The 21955-nt window shown below is 34.6% G+C and overlaps 3 protein-coding genes across 4 annotated transcripts; all 3 read left to right on the forward strand.

Moving 5' to 3' along the window:
- Nucleotides 1-249: 249 nt before the first annotated feature.
- LOC110622215 (sugar transporter ESL1) lies at nucleotides 250-4771 on the forward strand. Its single transcript, XM_021766646.2, has 18 exons — nucleotides 250-638; nucleotides 1510-1572; nucleotides 1699-1788; nucleotides 1888-1947; nucleotides 2044-2109; nucleotides 2351-2416; nucleotides 2514-2589; nucleotides 2695-2759; nucleotides 2871-2963; nucleotides 3084-3167; nucleotides 3255-3339; nucleotides 3430-3473; nucleotides 3554-3616; nucleotides 3705-3764; nucleotides 3850-3903; nucleotides 4001-4060; nucleotides 4143-4257; nucleotides 4336-4771. Exons 1-18 carry the CDS (start codon nucleotides 432-434, stop codon nucleotides 4455-4457), a joined length of 1473 nt encoding a protein of 490 aa, XP_021622338.1. The 5' UTR covers nucleotides 250-431; the 3' UTR covers nucleotides 4458-4771.
- Nucleotides 4772-7424: 2653 nt separating this feature from the next.
- Nucleotides 7425-12283, forward strand: LOC110622653 (sugar transporter ERD6-like 5). The gene is made up of 18 exons (XM_021767243.2): nucleotides 7425-7756; nucleotides 8177-8239; nucleotides 8414-8503; nucleotides 8610-8669; nucleotides 9067-9132; nucleotides 9228-9293; nucleotides 9369-9444; nucleotides 9534-9598; nucleotides 9877-9969; nucleotides 10149-10229; nucleotides 10338-10422; nucleotides 10502-10545; nucleotides 10634-10696; nucleotides 10779-10838; nucleotides 10923-10976; nucleotides 11619-11678; nucleotides 11780-11894; nucleotides 11988-12283. Exons 1-18 carry the CDS (start codon nucleotides 7568-7570, stop codon nucleotides 12113-12115), a joined length of 1458 nt encoding a protein of 485 aa, XP_021622935.1. The 5' UTR covers nucleotides 7425-7567; the 3' UTR covers nucleotides 12116-12283.
- A 617-nt stretch (nucleotides 12284-12900) lies between these two features.
- Nucleotides 12901-21575, forward strand: LOC110622654 (sugar transporter ERD6-like 5). Of its 2 annotated transcripts, none has more exons than XR_002489148.2 (18): nucleotides 12901-13307; nucleotides 13526-13588; nucleotides 13868-13957; nucleotides 14064-14123; nucleotides 14499-14564; nucleotides 14648-14713; nucleotides 14791-14866; nucleotides 14959-15023; nucleotides 15286-15378; nucleotides 15555-15635; nucleotides 15737-15821; nucleotides 15899-15942; nucleotides 16030-16092; nucleotides 16171-16230; nucleotides 16315-16368; nucleotides 17180-17276; nucleotides 20935-20994; nucleotides 21068-21119. XR_002489148.2 is itself a non-coding variant. In XM_021767244.2 (18 exons), exons 1-18 carry the CDS (start codon nucleotides 13119-13121, stop codon nucleotides 21396-21398), a joined length of 1458 nt encoding a protein of 485 aa, XP_021622936.1. In that variant the 5' UTR covers nucleotides 12907-13118; the 3' UTR covers nucleotides 21399-21575. The 2 variants fall into 2 exon arrangements, 1 of the variants encoding a protein (XP_021622936.1); XM_021767244.2 differs by lacking the exon at nucleotides 17180-17276 and adding an exon at nucleotides 21271-21575 and having other exon boundaries at nucleotides 12907-13307; nucleotides 21068-21182.
- Nucleotides 21576-21955: the final 380 nt, after the last annotated feature.

A 21955-nucleotide genomic window follows, 5' to 3' on the forward strand; every position in this document is an offset into this window, starting at 1 on the left:
TTTTTAAAAGTAAAGAAATTAAATAATTAATTTCAGGATCAAGTAATAATTCAGCCCTACTTTTTATAGCTAAAATTATAATAATACAATATTTTAATAGATTTGCAATGAGTTAAATGTCGTCATTATATTTTTATAAGCATACTTTTTTTTTAATATTAAATAATTAAATTAATTATGTGACTCGAGTAGATTCCCAATTACTGAATTTAATATATATAAACGCTGGCACGTCGACCCTCAGACGAGAACCCCAACAGACGAAGAACCCTACAGTAGCCCTTCACCTCCTGCCTATATAATCATTGCATTGCCCACTTCATTTCTCTGTGCAATCATTCTCTATCCATCTCCACTTTCTCACTTTCTCTCTGTTTTCTTGCACTTTCTCTGCTTGCTTGGTTAGAATATTCAAACACAGGTCGGTCGCCATGGGAGGAGCTTGCATAGAAGAAGGCCTACCTATCACCACCACCACAACTCCTTTGCTTCTTAATTCAAAGTTGTCTTATTCAAGTGATCATGAAGCTGGAAGTTCCTTCAACTCTAACGCTGAATCCACTGATTCTTCCATAACTCCTGTTCTTGTTCTCAGCACCTTCGTCGCCGTTTGTGGCTCCTTCTGCTATGGCTGTGCTGTAAGTTCTCATACACTGATTTTTTTTAAATAAAGATTCTAAAACCCATTAAAGTTTACTTCTCTACAAGCCTGTAAAATCATGTTTTTAATATATTTGCTGAGTTCGATTCTTGATTCTGAAAGATTTGTGTTTAACAAGAAGACATGAGTGACAGGAAGCTATTCATGATGTGAAAAAGTTATTGGTCTTTTTTGGAGGTATCTGCAATTCCATTATCAGTAGAGGGGCCAATATAGAATTATTAATGTTTTTCTATTTAATTATCCAAACAAATCAGAATTATTTCTGCCATGGGAGGAGCTCTATATTACATCAAAACTTTTTCTTGGAATTATTATTGATAAAGTGTAATTGCAAATTCTCAGAAAAAAAAATAAAATAAAATAAAGTGTAGTTGCAAGAATAGATTGTCAACAACGGCCACTGGATATTATCAAAGCTTGGTCTCATTGTGCTTTGAGACTTATCACAAGATACATAATAATAATTAAAAAATTATGAGAAGTAACCTTGATACATGAATTAAGGAATCCTAGATGATTCAAATACTATTAAATTAGTTTTTTTAATTCTTAATTAATTAGTTTATCCATCAAAACCAAATATTAAAAAAAAAATTAACCCATTAATTCTTTATAAATAATTAAATATAATTGCAGTAGTTGGAATATTATACAAGGACTATGATGCATTACCATAATCTTTATTTCCGTAATTTTTTTTACGCAAAAATAATTTTTTAAAAAATTAATAAAAAAATAATTTAAATCAAAATAAAATTTCCAATTAGTTATTTGACTAGTGAAATTATCCTAGGAATAAGTCACAGGTGACTTGTTTGACCCGTGATTGGAATTACATTTTCCAGGTTGGTTATTCGTCGCCTGCTGAATCTGGAATCATACAAGACTTAGGCCTCTCGGTGGCGTCGGTTAGTTCTGACCTTTTCCAATTTTATTATTATTATTTTTTTTATAAGAAAAATAATTCATAAGAAAATATTTTTTTATTATTATTATCTAATATTCAATGAAGATTGTTTGTTTAAACGGTGCAGTACTCAGTGTTTGGGTCCATAATGACGATTGGAGGAATGATAGGTGCCATTATAAGTGGGAAGATTGCAGATTTCATTGGCTGGAAAAGGGTAATTAAACCTTTTATTTATATATAATTTTATTAATTATTTCATGGAAAATTAGAAAATTCTCCAATTGATTAACAATGTTGTGTTTACTTGAAACAGACAATGTTCTTGTCAGAATTATTCTGCACGCCAGGGTGGCTTGCTATAGCCTTTGCCAAGGTTTTATTTCCATTGCAAATTGTTATTGTAAAATCAAATATTGGAAATTTTTTGGACTGTTTGTATAAAATTTTATTTATTTTTTGGGTTCAAAAGGATGCTTTGTGGCTGGATATTGGAAGACTGTTGATTGGATTTGGAATAGGACTTCTTACTTATGTGGTAATTTCTTTTTAACTTCCATAATTATTATTAAAAGAAATTATAATTTAATTTCATCATCATAATCATTCCATAAATAAATGCCATATTCATTTGCAAAATCACTCTTAAAATATTTGGTAAACATAATTATTAATTTTATTATTAAAACTTATTGAAATTTTCAATTTTTTTAACCCCTGATCATAATAATAATAAAATATGTGGATGAAATTAGATGATAACCCTTGTACAATAACAGGTGCCAGTATACGTGGCAGAAATCACACCCAAGAATCTTCGAGGTCGATTTACAGCAGCCAGCCAGGTGAAACTATAAACAATTCAATCAAACACGAAGAATATTTCTTATATTTTATTTTTCTTCTCAAACAAACATCTTTGTTTATTTTTCATGCTCACAGATGTTGACTAGCTGTGGCTTTGCACTGTCCTACTGTGTTGGGAATATTATTTCTTGGCGCACCTTGTCTCTCATTTGTAATTTGTTTTTTTGGCCCTTTTAATCTTTTACTTTGTTAATTTATATAAATTTATTTTTATATAATGGAGGAGTGTTAATTAACTTCACAATCTTCGTTTCAGGTGCTATTCCATGCGTTTTGCAGCTTGTGGGTTTATTCTTCATTCCAGAGTCTCCTAGATGGCTGGTGAGTTCAATAGAAAACTAGGGTTAATTTTTCAATTTTGTGATTGTAATCAAGATTTTCTGGGTTGGAAATCTATTTCATGAATTTCTAATAATGTTGAAATTTCTACAGGCGAAGCATGGAAGAGAAAAAGAATTTGAATTGGCTTTGCAACGTCTTAGGGGAAAGAATGCAGATATTTCAGAAGAAGCAATGGATATAAAGGTAACTCTTCAAACTTAATTTCATCTCCTACAGAGAAAATTACAGATTTCTATTTCTATATACGGGATCTGTAGATATGTAGAAAACTTCTCTGACAGCAAGTGCTTCGTTGTGTTTCAGGTTATGACAGAAACCTTTGAAAGCGAATCACATAGCAGAAGTAGACTTGACTTGTTCCAACGCAGATATTATTTTTCAATCATCGTGAGCATCTCAAGCGATTTCTTTTTGATTCCTTTTGATTTCATAAGTAATTTTGATAATTCTTATGATTTTTTGAACTGGGTTCAGGTTGGAGTAGGGTTAATGTTACTACAACAACTCGGAGGGAACAGCGGCGTCGTATATTATTCCAGCACCATATTTACTGAAGCTGGTAAGTAACCAGCACCACATCATTCATATGAACATAAGACTCGGAGATTTTCAAGAAAAAAAATGGTGACATTTGTTGGGTTTATTACAGGTTTTTCTACTATTATAGGAAACACATCGTTAGCTGTTGTATTGGTACGTATTTGATCTTCTTAGTAAGATTTGCCTACTTTGCCTTAATATTATAAAACTCAGAAAAAGAAAATGTTCTGCAGATGATGTCAGCTATGGTGAGCCTTCTGTTAATGGATGTATTTGGAAGACGAACACTTCTGATGGTTAGTGTCTTCTTCTTCTTCTTCTTCTTCTTCTTTCTGAACGTGTAAGTTTTGATATGTAAAGTTAATGGTTAATCTGAACTTGCAGGTTTCTTCAGCTGGAACATGCTTGTTCTTATGCCTAGTTGGATTATCATTCTTCTTCAAGGTTTAACCAAATTAATATGTCTTTCCATTATTTTACAAGTGAAAAGTGCCATTTCCTGAATCCTAAACATTTCCTTCTCTCGCAGGAACATGGCTATTTTGAGGAGCTCACTCCATATATGGCATTTGTAGGCTTACTGGTAAATTTAATTAATTTCCAGCCAAGAAATTAGAATTAACATTCAAGTTATGAAAAACAAATGACTAGATTTTTTTGACACTGGTGTATATATGCAGGGTTATCTTGGAGCTTTTGGAATGGGCATATCAGGAATACCATGGGTTATCATGTCAGAGGTGAGTAATTTTCTTATAAACTAAATTAATAAAATAAAATTTTCATTTATAGCTGATATTGAGAAATGAAATTTCATTTCAGATATTTCCTGTCAATGTAAAGGCCTCAGCTGGAAGTCTAGTTACCCTAACCAATTGGTCTTGTTCTTGGCTAATGTCCTACACATTCAACTTTATGCTTGAATGGAGCCCAGCAGGTATCTCTCTCTCTCTCTCTCTTCATCAATATCTTGCTATGCTTTAGTGAACCTAACAATTAGAATTATGACATGCAGGAACATTCTTCATCTTTGCGAGTATCTGTGGTTTCACTGTTGTATTTGTTTGGAAGTTGGTGCCAGAAACCAAGGGACGAACATTGGAAGAAATACATGCAAGAATTGCTTATAGAGGATAAACTTTCACAATAGTTACTATGTATAGAAATCATTTTTAGATTTGTTAAAGGTTTAAGGCCATAAGGTCTCAAATCGGAGATCCATTTGTTTAATTATTAATTTGATGTCGAAAATTTTATGAAGGAAAGGGCAAAAGGTGTGTGGAGTCTGATTAGAAACAACCCATTTGTTCATTTATGTAAGGGATGGGTTAGGGTGGGTCTTGAATTAGAGACCCATTGTCTACAAGATTGTGAAATTTATTAAAGGGGGAATTTATTTGACCCCTCTTTGTATTATTATTTTATGAATCAATATTAAAATTTTTGTTTATGTATTGAAGAAATGAAGTACGTAATGAATTTTCTTTTCTTTTTAAGTTATTTTTAGCCAATTCCCTCATGGGGCAGTGGTTCAAATTAAGCTGTCCATAAATTGTATATGCATCTCTCACTACAAACAAAAACTAATCAATCAATCAATATATATATAATTCTCATTAGAAAAAAGGTGACTAATTACATTATATTTAATTGATAATGCTTACCTAATTTTGGAAATGATTCTGCTGGCATGTTCTTGTCACAAGAATCACTGACCTTGAAATAGCTATATGACCAAGAGGCTACATCTTCATACTATTACATAATCCTTGTGACAATCCAACTCCAAATATATAAGGAGAAAATTAAGATATAGGGGTAAAAGATTAAGAGGAAACATCGCACTTGATTTAGAAATATAAATATGTTGATATGAAATTATTAAATAATTAAATTAATTATTTTAAATTATATAAAAAATAAATTTAAAAGTTGACGTAATTACAATACAAAAGTCGCAAATTTTAACAAGGACCGTAAAGTTAGATGGTTACAAATATTGAGCATTGTTAGATTGGAATCCAAATGATGGATGAAATCGATTTGATTTAGTTTTAAAATAAAATAGGTTTAATTTGATTTTAATTTTTTAAAATTTTAAATTGGTTGGTTCGGTGCAATTTTAGAAATAAAATAGTTTGGTTGAATCGAGCCGACCGAATTTTACCATAAACACTATATTTTATTATAGGTTTATACTCTCAATCTCAAGTACCACTTTTTTGTTGCATGCATACAGATTTAATCACGTGGCATGCCATCTACCTCCCTTTTACTCAGTTGAAGTACCTTGACCTGACTCTGCAGACTAACCACGACGGCTCCTCACCACTTCACCAATCACCATAAGTCATTTTATGTTCTCGTCCTCTAGTTCTACAGCCACCCATTCACCCAGTCACCAAAGTCAGAATCTTGTCCTCGTCCCTCGTGTCTCTCTCTCACAGCTGTCGCTCGTGGCTCGCGTCTCTCTCTCACGGTTGTCACTCAGATCTCTCTCACGGTCACGGTTGTCGCTTGCATCTCTCTTTCACGGTCGCGATCTCTCCAATACTATTTCAAATCTCAGCCCAGTCTTCAACTCTTCTCCATCTCTCTCTCACTGTCTCTCTTTATCGCGTTTGGTCTCTCATCAAATCATCATCGTCCTTAGCTGTCCATCACGATGCATTGAAATTTCCCTAAAATTTTAGCGCCTGCGAAAACAAGTGAAGCCAATTATGTTATGGAAATGAGATTGAATAGTCGGGAGCTATAATAAAAAAATATTTAGACATTGAAATTCAATGATTGAATGGTCCTTACTATTCGATATTGGATCGATGCTTGATTTTAAATTGAATCGAATCAATTCAGTTCAATTCGATTCAGTATTCTAACTTATTCAGTTCGGTTCAGTCTATAAATTGAATAAGTTCAATTGAATCGATTTTAACCAATTCAATTCGACACCAAACCAAACTGACGAATGCACACCCCTAAATACCGTTACATATATCTTCTTTCTTATCCAAAAATTCTTGAATTATTATTATTAAATTAATTGACTAAAAAAGACTTCACAATAATGTCATTTTATATTTTAATCTAAAATATTTAAAATTTAAATATTTAAATATTTAAATTAAAATATAACCTAATATAAACATTAAGAATTTGTATGTTTAATAAATTTAGTAGACTTTTTAAGAATGGGGAGGTAGTCTCGTATTATTTTTTCACCCAACGACCATGGATCTATATCAGCTGCTCATGCTCCAATCAAAAGCCACCAGCTCTTACCTGCCACATAACCAGGTGTGTTGTATAGGCCTTGTGTGAGATTCCCCATGTGGGGTTTTAGTATTATATATTGTTAAATCTGATTTATATAAAGAATTGGAGATTCCCCATGTGGGTTTTAGTAGGTTTTATTAAATTTCAATAGAAAATTGAATTATACACTATGATGCATTAAATATAATATATTATTTAAAATTTTTTTTAATCTAATCAAAGATGAATAATTTATACTTAAATAGAATCACAAAATAAAAAAAGATGCTTTTTTTTTTCCCCCTTGATTCCTTAGCTCTGCACTCGGCTGCTTCCCTCTCATGCAGTTTCAGCTCATTGGACTTGTAGTCTGGCCTTGGGCCAATGGACACGTCCAAGTCCTAAGAGATAGCCCACTTTTTTGTCATTAAATTTCAGAAGAAAAAAATCCATGGGAAGGGTTCTGGGCCTTTTAGGCTTACCAACCCAAAAACAAAAGCTAAAGTAAAGCCCTGCATGCCATCATCTGCGAGATTTTCATTTTAATTTCATCATACTCTTATAAAATTAAGACTAATAATTAAATCTCATTTTCTTCACATTATAATGCAATTCCTCCGTAAAATATACAAATTTTAGTCAATATACAGTCAAGTATTTATGTGTTTTACGTATTAATAGTATTATAATTTAAAGAGAAATTATGTTTAATTGTTTAATATGTAATTTGATAAGGACTTATTTGAATTAAATTAAAAAATAAGGGACTAGAAGGCTAATTTCAATTTCTAACCGTAGGAAAATGAAATTCTACCAACTCAAAGACATTATCCACGTCGGCCTTTGTTGTCTTCGCCTTCATTACTCCAGTTAAACCAAAACCGTCCCAGCGCTCTCTCTCTCTCTAACAAGGACTTGGCTTTGTCTTGAATGCAGACAAGCTCTCCTACAATTCCTTCACTTTCATCTTGGTAACTGAAGAAAATCAAGTAATGGGCAGGGAAAACATAGAAGAAGGAGAATTATCAAGCCCTCTGGTTCTCGATAATAGATCTCAGATTCGTGGAAGAGATGATGCTAGTGTTGGTGGAGATGAGCAGGGTGGAGGTTCTTCAGTAACAACTGTGGTGGTGATAAGCACCCTCGTTGCTGTCGCTGGTTCATATGTTTTTGGCTCAGCTGTAAGTAATCTAGCTATTAATAACTTCCTATTATAGCATGTCCTCTATGGTAGAACAAAACAGAGGAAGGGTTCAGTGAGATTGAAGGATATTTGGCACCTGAATGGCAGAGGACTACAGTATATCAGTAAGTCACTGCTTTGTCGCTGGAGAATTGAACAAGCTTGTGGAAGATGAAGATGTGGATTTCAAAACCCTTGAAAGAATGGTAAAGGTGGGACTTTGGTGTACTCTGGATGAGCCCAACTTGCATCCTTGTATGAAGGATGTGGTCCTGATGTTTTCAGGAACAATGGAAGTGCCAGTTCCTCAGTATAGATCCATGTGATCAATAAGAGGCATTCATGAATGTGTGCATTGAGATAAGATGGAGATATAATATATTCATGTAGTGATCATGCTTGAAAATATGTGTTACAGGTAGGATATTCATCACCCACACAATCTGGAATCATGGATGACCTCGGTCTCTCTGTGGCAGAGGTAACCACTGATAGAAATAAGAAGTAACAGAGATGTTGGCATTTAATTTCTCATATATTGCATTTTTGTTCTTATGCACGATGCTGTGAAATGTTTTGTGTTCTGTCTAAGCTGGTCAAAATGCATATTTTTATAATTTTCTTTTCCTTTTTCGATTTCCTTTTCGTTATGCAGTACTCACTATTTGGTTCTATATTAACAATCGGGGCAATGGTAGGCGCAATAATGAGTGGGAGGATTGCAGATTACACTGGTCGAAGAGGCGTAAGCATTTTTATTGCTGTGATATTACTAGCCATACCATGATGTTATGTATCAAACAGCTCTTCTAACTGTTTTATTTTTCTGTATTTTGGTTCTGTGGTATCAGCTAATGGGCTTTTCAGAAATATTCTGCATCATAGGATGGCTTGCAATAGTATTCTCAAAGGTTCTCTTTCCTTGTCTCCTTTCCATCTAACAATTTCATTAATTTGCTCAGTCTCTGTATGATTGCAAAACAGATTGAGAATTTCTTCAAAGCTTTCATTTCTTTACATGCCTTGTTAGAAAGAAAATGAATCTTGGATGGTCTTGGAGACATTCATCACCGAAATCTTAGGAATAAGATGAGAATCCGAGCAATGGAATTTGGGAATTATCCTTATTGTGCAAAAAATAATTCTTCTTTAGAGTAGCATCCACATTCTTTAGGTGCAATTTTAAATAATCATAACTATCATAGTGCATAAAAAAGATGAAGATGAAGATGGAGTAAAGTTTAAATACCAGTATTTTTCTGGAGTTAGTTTACATCATTAACTTTCAGTGCATGTTAAACTTGAAAGGCTTCTTGGTGGCTTGATGTTGGAAGACTCTTGGTAGGATATGGGATTGGGCTGCTTGCTTATGTGGTAACATTTTTTTCTTGGCAAGTACTGTGACTCATTTGATAAGTCATTCATTTGGAGAATAAGGATTAATTCATTTTCATCCCATTATTGAAAAGGTACCTATTTACATAGCTGAGATTACACCCAAGGACATTCGAGGAGCATTCACCACGGTGCACCAGGTAATCTTATAGCACCATTTAGTTGGCAGCCAGGATATACAGTTTACAGATACCTACTTACCAGTGATTCTGCAGTTGATGATATGTTGTGGTGCTTCGGCAATGTATCTTATTGGAGCTTTTGTGCCCTGGAGAATTTTGGCACTGATTGGTAATATTTCTGTCTCCTTTTTTTGTGGTGTTTCAATTCACAGTAAAGGTAAATCCCTGATGCATGGCTTGCTTGTGGTTTAACTTCAGGAACTATTCCATGTCTTTTTCAACTGCTTGGACTATTCTTCATTCCAGAATCTCCTAGATGGTTGGTGAGAATTAAGAATTTGTAATGACTCATTATCATGCTATGTATGGATTATATTTTGTCAAGAAAATAATGAAAGAATAATTATACTATATTTTCCATTGTTCCCAAACTTTTACAAATGTGCTACAACTCTCTCCCAAAAACATGAAAAATTAAAATCAAAATTGTTATGGATATGCATGTGAAACTTAGGTAAATACTGTAACTTCTTTTCTGGACTGTCGACTGTAGTAATTAAGTCTAGGGACGAATGTGGTGTTAAATGTATGACTTTCACAGGCAAAGATTGGACGATGGAAAGAGTGTGAAGCTGCTCTGCAGCGTCTTAGAGGGGAGAATGCTGATATTTCTGATGAAGCAGCTGAGATTAAAGTAGGTTTTTACTTTATTTGTACAAAAACAGTTTGGATCTTTTGGTTTCCATAAAACCTATCGTCCTTTCGAACACTTTATGTTCAGGAAAAGTTGATTGTTGACTCACTTTCTGTTTTTTGTTTTGATATATTCCCTAGGAAGAACTGAGATGGGGTTTTATTATTTGTACTTTATAGGATTACACAGAAGCCCTTCAACAGCATTCTGAATCTAACATATTTGAATTGTTCCAATGGAAATATGCTCATTCACTCATTGTGAGTTTTCTGTGTTATTCCTAGCAGCAGCACTTTATTTTTGTGTATTGTTTTGTTTGATTTGGACTGGAGGGATAATTAAAAATAATAAATGAAAATTCTACTAAGGTTGGAGTGGGCCTGATGGTGCTGCAACAATTTGGAGGGGTCAATGGCATTGCATTTTATGCAAGTTCTATATTTGAATCAGCTGGTATGCCACCATTTTCATTGAATGAGAAAAGAAATGAATGGTAAACGTAATGAATGATGTTTCCCTAATTATACGACAGGTTTCTCTGGTAGTGTTGGGACTATTTCAATGGTTGTTGTCCAGGTTAATGACTCGAATTCCACTCTAATACAGTTCTTGTATTCTGCTCCATTGCTTTCTAAGAAATACATGTTAAATGATTTTCCTGCAGGTTCCAATGACAGCACTGGGAGTAGTCTTGATGGATATATCCGGGAGAAGACCACTTCTGATGGTCAGGATTCCTAGCAATTCTTACAAATTTGTGATGTAGTTTCGAAATAAAAAGCCCATGCTGAAGTCTTAAAAATTTGCAGATCTCTGCAGCTGGAACTTGCTTAGGTTGCTTTCTTGTAGCACTTTCATTTTTGTCACAGGTTCGCAACAATTGAACTCTCTCTTGGTTTACTGTTTCTTTTCCCCTTATTTTTTGTGTGTATTACAAACATTTCCATTTGCAGGACCTTCACAAATGGCTGGAGTTCTCTCCCTTTTTGGCACTTATTGGCGTACTGGTAATGTCAGTCGTCCCTTTCTTGGTGAAGGAAAGCAATAAATATCGAGAAATATAATTTGGCTCGAGTTTGTTTTCCTGCACTTCTACTGTTAACTTTAAGGAAAAGTATACCTCGTGATACAAAAAAATATCATGTGATTTAATTGTTCAATTTGTACAAAAGTAATATCTCGTGATATTCTGCGGTTAGCAAATACCATTAATTTTCAGATGCCAGAAATACTGATATGACAAGCAAAATATAATTGTTAATTAAAAGAGTAAAGTACAAAAAAGTATTTTGAAGTTTCAGTCATTTTCACACAAAAGATCTGTGATTCAATTTGTGTTAAATTAATAACTTGTGATATGATTTTCACATTAACATTTCTTACAGCATCTAAAAAACTGTCGCTGTTTGCAAACGGCGTAATACTATAGCTTTTATTTTGACAAAATTGAACTACGGACTTTAAAGTGAAAAATCTATAAAACCACAAGGTATTTTTTTGTACCTTCCCCTTAACTTTGTGATGACATTGGCTGTAACATTGAATTATATCCTCAAGCTGCTTTAGAATGCCTCATTTCAAACTTCATCTTACTGTAATGTATTCTAAGAGGAACTGGCTTCTGTGTTGTTGGTCTGTTGAATCATCAGACTTATACAGGATCATTCTCACTAGGCATGGGAGGAATTCCTTGGGTTATAATGTCCGAGGTAGGTTGACCTGAAACGAGTAGACTTCTGCAATCTTCGCCTTTCGCATATATTGTTTCAATAGATAAAGACTTGCGGCCTGAAAATGGATTCAATTCCAGGTATTTCCTATAAACATGAAGGGCACTGCTGGAAGTCTAGTGACAGTAGTTAACTGGTTAGGTTCTTGGATTATCTCCTATGCTTTTAACTTCCTAATGAGCTGGAGTTCATCAGGTAAAATTTTCGACGAGCTAAGTTAATGTTAGCAAGCATGTTTTGGAGTATTTGGATATAATCTGAGTCCTGTTTTATGATCTTTAACCTCAGGGACATTCTTCATATTCTCAAGCATATGTGGTTTAACTGTTCTGTTCGTCTCGAAGCTGGTGCCAGAGACCAAGGGACGAACATTGGAAGAAATACAAGCATCCATGAATCCATTTTCAGCAAAGTGAACAGTGTTTTCACGGCTGCAACCTGTAGTGAAGCCCGAGTTCTGTAACCTGAAATACATTGGTACTGAGTATGAACAAACATACTGATTTGCATGAGAAACAAGCTTGAAACTATGTATTAAAATAATATTTCATATTAATAATCTAAGCCAAGAATTGATTAAAGCACTTGTAAATTTGTGTAAATTTTTAGGGGAAAGGGAGGAGATCTACAAACAGTGAAAGCTGGGAAACGACTTTCACTTCAAGATTCAAGAAATTAGAATTTCAGTGAAGTTTATTAAAACTCAAATATTGAATTTTTTTCAAAGATTATTAGAAAATCCAATTGTGAACTAAAATGAATGATTCTGATTTTAATTTCGATCGGATTAAAATTTAATTAAATAAAAAAAAACAGATTGTTTCTGATTTTAGTTAGATTTTTCGAGGAAGCCAAGAGCAAGAATGTAGTCATGATGTCTGTAAAAGCAACTGTGCATGTCTAATTTCTCGTAACCGGTAAACTTAATCAATTCTAATTTTTTTTATTTAAATTAATTGAAAGGTAAAAAAATACTAAAATTTTCAGTTCTTCAATATTTCAAATCTTAATTTGACATAATCTAAAAATAAAATTTTTAAAAAATATTAATTATTAGTAAATTGCATCTAAGTTTCTAAAGTGATAATTCTGTTAAAATTGTGACGTTATGTGGTTTCAAATCCCAAAATGAAGAACACGAGGGGTCTAAATGATATTACCAAAAGTACAAACAGCAGCCACTGGCTAGTTAGCAGGAACAGGTATCCAGGAGGTATAATTTATTTTTTATTTTTAAAAAAAATCAGAAATCCCAGCAACTCCATGAGATTCTCAATGTCGTCTTTGTCTTTGGTTGTGTTGTCTTTGTCTTAATGACTCCAATGTATTTCTCTAGCGAGACATTTGCTTTGTCTTGAATTGATACATGCCTCCTACAATTCCATCACTTTCTTCTTGGCCATTGAAGAAAATCAAGAAATGGGCAGAGAAAGCATAGAAGAAGGAGAATTATCAAGCCCTCTGCTTCTCAATGATAGATCTCAGATACGTGGAAGAGATGATGCCAATGTTGGTGGAGATGGGCAGAGTGGAGGTTCTTCAGCAACTACTGCGTTGGTGATTAGCACCCTGGTTTCTGTCTCTGGTTCATATGTTTTTGGCTCTGCTGTAAGTACTTTGGCCATTAATAACTTCATACTGTAGCAAGTCCTCTCTTGAATTTTTGAGCTCAAATCAACACCAACTTCTTAATTAGTGTCTCCCCAACATCCCCAAAAACCCTTCCTTTTGACGATAAGCTAATGTGAACTAACTAGGCCTAATGGCTAATGGGGTATCAAAAATCCAAATGGGTAAATGATATTGAATAACCATGGTGTGTGCAGGTAGGGTATTCATCACCCACTCAGGCTGGGATAACGCACGACCTGGATCTTTCTCTGGCTGAGGTAAGCAATGATCAAATATGCAGATTTACATATATATATATATATATAGATGGATAGATAGCAAGGTGCTATGATGCTGTCTTCTTGCATAAACTGTGAAATAAAGAATCCTTGATCACTTGTTATGAACCCTTCCTTTTCATTGAATTAGCCTGCATTTGAAGTGAAAAACGTTCTTTCTCATTAGAAATTTGATATCTTTGAGATGTTCTGTCTAATTAGACAAAAAATGCAAACTTATAATTTTCTTTTCTTTTTCAATTTGATTTCATTATGCAGTACTCGGTATTTGGTTCTATAATAACAATTGGGGCAATGATAGGCTCATTAATGAGTGGGAGAATAGCAGATTACATTGGTCGAAGAGGTGTAAGGCTTCTTTGTTGCTTTGATTATCGCTAGCCATACCATGAAGTTCTATATCAAACAAATCTTCTAGCCGTTTGATTTTATCTATTTTGGTTGTGGTGACCAGGTAATAGGATTTTCAGAAATATTCTGCATTGTAGGATGGCTTGCAATAGCGTTCTCAAAGGTTCCTTGTCTACTTTCAATTCCATCCTGCAATTCATTAATTTTTTTCTTTCTCTGTATGATTGCCAAACTGAATGATAAATTCTTCAAAGCTTTCATTTCTTTACGTAAAAGAATCTTGGATTGGCATGGAGATATTCATTACTGAAGTCCTGGGGATAAGCTCCCCTGAACTAATGCTGAAATTTAAGCAATAGGGTCTTCAATCATCTTCTTTAGAGCAGCATCCACATTCTTCAGTGGATGCAATTTTAAATGATCATAACTATCAGAGGACAGAAAAAGCTAAAAATGAAGTTTGGAATAGCATTATTTTTCATAATTTTCTTGGTCATAATTTACACCACTAACATTCAGTGCATGTTGAAACTTGAAGTCTTCTTGGTGGCTTGGTATTGGAAGACTGTTGGTAGGATATGGGATTGGGCTTCTTGCTTATGTGGTAACCTCTTTTTGCAACTCATTTGATTACTTGTTCATGTGTAGAGAATATGGACTAATACATTTTCATCCAATTAATGAAAGGTGCCTATTTACATAGCTGAGATTACACCCAAGAATATACGAGGAGGATTCACAACATTGCATCAGGTGAACTTTATAGAATTGTTTAGTTGGCTGGAAGGGTATACAGTTTATGAATGCCTACTTACCAACTGATTCTTCAGTTGATGATATGTTGTGGTGCTTCAGTGATGTTTCTTATTGGAGCTTTTGTGTCCTGGCGAATTTTGGCTCTGATCGGTAATATTTCTGTCTCCTTCTGTGGTGACCTAAAACTTCTAATGCAAGAAAGCTAAGTGCATAATACATGGCTTGTCTGTGGTTTGGCTCAGGGACTTTTCCATGTCTAGTTCAACTGCTTGGGCTATTCTTCATTCCAGAATCTCCCAGATGGTTGGTGAGCATTGTGAATTTGTAATGGTTCACTATGAGGTTATATATGGATTATGATTTTGTCAAGAAAATGATAAAAGAATAATTAGTTTTGTTTTTCCTTTCCTACCGAGAAACTTTTACAAACGTATTACAGTAAACATAGAAAATGAAGATCAGAAGTGTTGGGTATGCTTACAAAAAGTAGGTGAATGGCTATAATTTCTTTTGCCCAATGAAGTAAGGCGAGGGAAGACTGTGGTTTTAAATGTTATATGATTTCACAGGCAAAGATTGGACGATGGAAAGATTGTGAAGCCGCTCTGCAGCATTTTAGAGGGGATAGTGTTGATATTTCTGATGAAGCAGCTGAGATTAGAGTAGGCTTTTACATTATTTTGTACAACAACAATTTGCATCTTTTGTTTTCTACTAGATCATTTTATTTTCAAACACTTCATGTTCAGACAAGAGTTGAATCTTTGGCTCATTTTGCATTTTGGTACTGATTATAGTCTCATAGCAAGAGCTGAAATGGGGTTTTTACTGTTTATAGGATTACACAGAAACCCTTCAACAACATTCTGAAGCTACCATATTTGAATTGTTCAAAAGGAAATATGTGTATTCTCTCATTGTGAGTTTTCTAAGTTAATCCTAGCTGCAGCATCATTTTTATTTTCATTTTGTCTGATTCAGATTGAAGGGTTTGCTAAAATAATTTGAAACCCTATTAAGGTTGGAGTGGGCCTCATGGTACTGCAACAATTTGGAGGGGTCAATGGCATTGCATTTTATGCAAGTTCTATATTTGTATCAGCTGGTATGTCATCATTACAATTAGTTAATAGTAAATGAAACAAAGGAGAAGTTATGAACCTTAATTATATTATATGACAGGTTTCTCTGGTAGTGTTGGAACTATTGCAATGGCTGTTGTCCAGGTCAATGACTCAACTCCCACTGTTATACAAGTATTGCATTCTGCTTAATTCTTTTCTAAGAAACACATGGCTACTGATTTTCTGCAGATTCCAATGACAGCACTGGGAGTAGTCTTGATGGATATATCTGGGCGAAGACCGCTTCTGATGGTAACAATCCTACGAATTGTTCCAAATTTGTGATGTTGTTTGGAAAAGAAACCCATCATGAAGTGTAGAATTTTGCAGATTTCTGCAGCAGGAACATGCTTGGGTTGCTTCTTTGTAGCCATGTCATTTCTATCACAGGTTCTCAAAATTAGAATCCACTTCTCTTGGTTTACCCATTCTTTTCTCGTGTTCATACGGATTACAAAAGTTTGCCATTTGCAGAGCCTTCATAAATGGATAGAGTTCTCTCCCTTTTTGGCACTTATGGGTGTACTGGTAAGCAACGCTAGATTAACGTTGAACTCAGTTGTCCATTTCTTCTTGATATCTATTCACGGGAAAAGCAGATCATATGGGACGATTTCATTTTTGAAAACGGTGATGAAAAAGAAGAAGAAGAGGGAAGCAGAAACTCATTAAGAAAAATACTTGATAATTCTCCTCAAGCCAATTGAAGTATATATATTATTTACAAAAATAAATTAATTCCCTGATTATAGTCTAATCATATCCCAATCATATCACACAATCGTATCCCTAATTATGCATGCAATCACTATAAATCAAGGCTATTTACCGAAAGTATCTCAACACTCCTTCTCAAGTTAGAGTCTACATGTCATATGCTCGAAACTTGTTACAAATATATTCGATTCGTGAACTCCGAGGAGATTTTATGAAACATCAGCTAGTTGATCATTTGAGTTGATAATTTGAGTTGATAAAACTAGTAGAAATACATCTTGATTCAATCTTTTGCCTAATAAAATGGCAATTCACCTCTATATGTTTCGTCCTCTCATGAAAAAACTGGATTTGATATAATATGGAGTGAAGCAAAAGAGTTCGTGTGTTGCCAGAACCATAGCTCTATATTCTGCTTCTGCACTTGATCTTGCAGCCACATCTTGTTTTTTACTTTTTCAGGATATAAGATTCCCTCCAATCATAATACAACCTCTCATGAAAAACTGGATTTGATATAATATGAGTGAAGCAAATGAGTTCGTGTGTTGCCAGAACCATAGCTCTATATTCTGCTTCTGTACTTGATTTTGCAGCCACATCTTGTTTTTTACTTTTCCAGTATATAAGATTCCCTCCAATCATAATACAATATCCTAAAGTAGATCGTCTATCTGAAGGAGAACCTACCCAATCTGCATCAAAATAGCCAATAATTTGTGAGTAATCCTTGTCCTCATAGATTAGACTCTGTCCTGGAGCTCTTTTGATATATCTAAGAATGCGAATGGCTGTATCTTAGTAACTACTATAAGGGGTTTGAAGAAATTGACTAACCACACTTACAATAAATAAAATATCTGGTCGCATGATAGTGAGATAATTGAGCTTGCCAACTAATTTTCTGTATCTAGCAAGATTTTTAAGTTGCTCCCCTTGTTTAGGAATAAGTTTGACATCTAGATTCATAGGAGTGTCCACGTGTCTACAGTTTAACATGTCTGTTTCTTCCAATATATCCAAAGTATCTTTCCGTTGAGAAATCGCAATACTTATTTTAGACTGTGCCACTTCAATCCCCAAGAAATACTTCAATTTCCCCAAGTCTTTAGTTTGGAAATGACTGAACAAATGTTGCTTAAGCTGAGAGATTCCATCATGATCGTTTCCTGTAATAACAAATCAACATAGACTACCAAATAGATGCATCTATCACCACTATGATGAAAAAATACGGAATGGTCAAAATTATTTCGAGACATTCCAAACTGTTGAACTATAGTGCTGAATTGTCCAAACCATGCTTTTGGAGACTGTTTTAGTCCATATAAAGAGCATCGAAGACGATATACTAAGCCTTACTCCCCCTGAGCAACAAACCCTAGAAGTTGCTCAATGTAAACTTCTTCGGCGAGCTCTCATGAAAAAAGACATTTTTAATGTGCAGTTGATGAAAGATCCAGTGATTAATTGTAGCCAATTGAGATAAGGAGGCGAACAGAAGCTATTTTGGCTATTGGAGAGAAAATATCATTGTAATCAAGGCCAAAAATTTGTGTGTAACCTTTAGCTATAAGGCGAGTTTTAAAGCGATCAAGTTTGCCATTAGGTCCCACTTTAACTGTGTAAACCTATCGATAACCAAAAGTAGACTTGCTAGGTGATAAGGATACCAGTTCTCAAGTTTCATTGTTATGAAGAGCAGTTATTTTTAATCCAATGCTTCCCTAACTGTCTTGGGTATAGAGATAGCAGATACAATAGAAACAAAAGTATAATAGGAAGGAGACAAACGATGGTAACTCATAAAATTATAAATGGGATGAGGATTTCGAAAAGAGCGAATACCTTTTCGATGAGTAAGAAGAGGAGCAATTGTTGCTGTTGAAGGTATGACCGAAGTAGGTGATGATGAAATAGGAGGTGAGTCATTAGAAGTACCTGTATCAGGGAGAGAAATGTCATTGTTATTAGCAGATGGGTGAGGTTGACATGTATAGACCTGAAGAGGTGGCATAGAAGTGGGAGATGGACACACTTGAGGGAAAGGAGAAATAAGAATCGGAGGTATAGGCAAAGCTCTAGGAACAAAGGTTTTGTGTGCTGAACTAGAAGAAAAGTAAGGACAGGTTTAAAAAAGGTGACATCTGCAGATACAAAATATCTGTTAGTAATAAGGTCATAGCATTTGTAATCTTTTTGAAGCTATGAATAGCTGAGAAAGACACATTTAACTAATTTGGGTTGGAATTTGTCTTTGCCAAGAGTATGATCATGAACAAAGCATATATATCCGAAAACACGTAGAGACAACTAGGTGAAATTTTGATTAGGAAATAGAACAGAATGATGACTTTGGTATTGCAAAACAGAGGAAGACATTCGGTTAATCAAGTAACAGGCAGTAAGGATAGCTTCCTCCCAAAAAACGCAACGGAACATTGTGATGTAGGAGTAAGGTGTGGGTTGTTTCAATCAAATGCCGGTTTTTTCATTCGGCAATTCCATTTTGTTGTGGGGTATGAGAACAAAAAGTTTGGTGAGTAATATCCTGAATAGACAAGAAATGAGTGAACGAGGAAGACAAATATTTTCTTGGATTGTCACTTCGCAATATCTTAATGCGAACACTAAATTGATTATATAGCGTAAAACTTCTAAAAAATAGAGAACAACTCAGAACGATGCTTCATCAAAAAAAGCCAAGTGCAATGGAAATAGTCATCAATAAAGGTAACAAAACATTAAAATTCCAGATTTTTACTAACCCGACTTGGACCCCAAATATCTGAATGAACAATGTCAAATATAGAAGTAACCCTATTATTGACTCGCTTGGGAAAAAAAGCTCAAGTTTGCTTTTCAAGTTGACAAGACTCACATTTTAAAGAAGACATGGAAGAGAGACTAGGAACCAGTTTTTATAACTTGTTCAAAGTTGAATGTCTCCAATGACTATAAATGAGTTCAGTGGAAGTGGTAGACATAAAAGCAGTTGGAGAGTTAGAAGTGGAAAACTAATACAATCCTTGTGACTCATATCCTACTTCAATTATCTTTCCAGTACTCCGGTCCTGCACAACCACAGATTCAACAGTAAAAATGACTGAATAGTGAAGATCTTTAGTCAATTTGCTAATAGAGATTAGGTTGTATGGACATTTAGGGGTAAATAAAACAGTAGTCAAGGGGATAGAAGGAAGGAGATATATGTTATCAATTCCTTTAACTTGAGTTTGTTAACCATTAGTTAACGTGACTTTAAATGGTGTAGAAGGTGAAACAAGAGTAGAGAAAATATTGAGATTACCAGAAATATTATCAGAAGTACTAGAGTCGAGGATTCATAAACCAATGGGTGAAGACTTAGTTAGATAAGTAAAAGAATTATTAGAATGAGCAATATTTGATTGGGTCACAGAGACTGAATCTGCAGAAAAAAGAATATATGATCGTGAACAGTATATCCGAAGTTACTGTTCACAAGGGACATGTGAAGAAGAGCTACGCAGGTGACCGGACCAAGTGGACTGGAGTCGCCGACATTGGGCGATGTTGGAGGAAGGATCGCCGGCGTGAAAAAGTCGACGGAGAACAGTTCACGTGCAGGTGCGTGTACCAGAGTCAGACAGCTTGGGTGGCGTGTGGAGGCGCATGAGCCGATTTTGGTGGTGGCGCTTCATTGGGTCATCGATCGGAAGCTGACGAGCATGGTGGCTTGGTGGTGAGATCAATTAATTTCCAGAAATTCTCCAAAGGAAGGTGGCTGATTTGTCACTCACAAGTGAACCAAGTTTCTTGACTCTCATGCCATAAAAACGGTGATAAAAAAAGGAAGAAGAGGGAAACAGAAACTTTGAAAGAAAAATGCTTGATGATTTCTCTCAAGCCAATTGGGGTATACATACTACTAACAAGAATAAATTAGTTTTCTAATTATAGCCTAATTATATCCCAACCATATCACACAATCATATCCTTAATTATGCACACAATCATTACAAATCTAGACCATTTATAGAAAGTATCTCAACAATTTTGTTTATGCTTTCCACTATTATCTACTCATTCCTGATCTGCCTACTAATTCTATTGTTGATCCCCCTCAAGCTTGTTTACCATTTCTTCATTTTTAACTTCATCTGATTTCACATTCACTACAAGGAAAGTAAAAAGCAGAGACGGAAGTTACTGATCAAATTATGGAAAAAGTGCTTGGAATAGTAAATTACCGATCATCTAAAATGTTGACCATTAAAATTGCCGATCGTTTACCCATGAAATATCATAGCTATATTTTTACTTTCTTGCTGTGATTGTTTGTTAGAGGAAATGGCTTATATATATGTTTGTTGATATGTTGAATTTTGTGCTCAGATGTATATAGGATCGTTCTCACTAGGCATGGGAGGAGTTCCTTGGGTTATAATGTCTGAGGTTGGTTGACCTATTAATGTCTCTTTCCATAGATGAAGAGGACTTGTTGCCTGAAAAATGAGTCCAAATTCAGGTATTTCCAATAAACATGAAGGGCTCAGCTGGAAGTCTTGTGACAGTAGTTGGCTGGTTATGTTCTGGGATTATCTCCTATGCTTTTAACTTCCTGATGAATTGGAGTTCAGCAGGTAAAATGATCAATGTGCTAGTAAATGTTTGGAATTATTTAGATATGATCTAATCCTTCTATTTTTACTATTATTCTTTGCACCTCAGGAACATTCTTCATATTCTCAAGTGTTTGTGGCCTAACTGTTCTGTTTGTTGCAAAGCTGGTGCCAGAGACCAAGGGACGAACATTGGAAGAAATACAAGCATCCATGAACTCGTTTTCGTCGAAATGATAAATTTTGTATTCTGATTCCTCACCTTACGCTTATTCTATGTTTTGATGGATTGCAGAGAGGCTTGAGTACTGTAGCTCATGCAAATAACAATTCATGACCTGCCATGCTCATGTAATGTTTCAACAAGTTATTCTGGTATTTCATTGAGACCACACAACAGATCATTCTCTGCCAGTTCCTTATATGTGATCGAATTTTTTTTATAAAAAAATTAAATAGAGAACATGAAAAATAAGTACAACAGATCATATAATTCTAGCAAATTAGATAACGGACCTAACAAAAGAAACATTACTTCAAGCAAGTGCCCTCTCTCTCTCTCTCTCTCTCTCTCTCTCTCTCTGATAATTTCTTGATAAAGAAAGTTGCAGAAGCAAACAGTACTTTGATTTCACCAAAAATATATAAATTAAAATGACTTATGCATGCAAAACTCAAATGCCATGTGCCCTTTACATATTTCTTGCAGTAAACAAATTAATTTTCGCCAACTTTTTTGGATACCCTTTACGTAAACCCATCTGCATTATGCAAATATATACATCCCACGTAAC

Source organism: Manihot esculenta, chromosome 9 (genome assembly GCF_001659605.2).
Source record: "Manihot esculenta cultivar AM560-2 chromosome 9, M.esculenta_v8, whole genome shotgun sequence".
Lineage (NCBI taxonomy): Eukaryota > Viridiplantae > Streptophyta > Magnoliopsida > Malpighiales > Euphorbiaceae > Manihot > Manihot esculenta.

What these genes read in the sequence shown, in the direction of transcription:
- LOC110622215 (XM_021766646.2), top strand. Translation starts at nt 432, where the DNA reads ATGGGAGGAGCTTGCATAGAAGAAGGCCTACCTATCACCACCACCACA. An exon ending in TAGGCCTCTCGGTGGCGTCG is followed by an intron (nt 1,573 to 1,698) that starts GTTAGTTCTGAC and finishes TAAACGGTGCAG; the next exon opens with TACTCAGTGTTTGGGTCCAT. An exon ending in GCGCACCTTGTCTCTCATTT is followed by an intron (nt 2,590 to 2,694) that starts GTAATTTGTTTT and finishes TCTTCGTTTCAG; the next exon opens with GTGCTATTCCATGCGTTTTG.
- LOC110622653 (XM_021767243.2), top strand. Translation starts at nt 7,568, where the DNA reads ATGGGCAGGGAAAACATAGAAGAAGGAGAATTATCAAGCCCTCTGGTT. An exon ending in AATATGCTCATTCACTCATT is followed by an intron (nt 10,230 to 10,337) that starts GTGAGTTTTCTG and finishes AATTCTACTAAG; the next exon opens with GTTGGAGTGGGCCTGATGGT. An exon ending in TTCTATATTTGAATCAGCTG is followed by an intron (nt 10,423 to 10,501) that starts GTATGCCACCAT and finishes ATTATACGACAG; the next exon opens with GTTTCTCTGGTAGTGTTGGG.
- LOC110622654 (XM_021767244.2), top strand. Translation starts at nt 13,119, where the DNA reads ATGGGCAGAGAAAGCATAGAAGAAGGAGAATTATCAAGCCCTCTGCTT. An exon ending in TTGGGCTTCTTGCTTATGTG is followed by an intron (nt 14,565 to 14,647) that starts GTAACCTCTTTT and finishes AATTAATGAAAG; the next exon opens with GTGCCTATTTACATAGCTGA. An exon ending in TTGCAATGGCTGTTGTCCAG is followed by an intron (nt 15,943 to 16,029) that starts GTCAATGACTCA and finishes GATTTTCTGCAG; the next exon opens with ATTCCAATGACAGCACTGGG.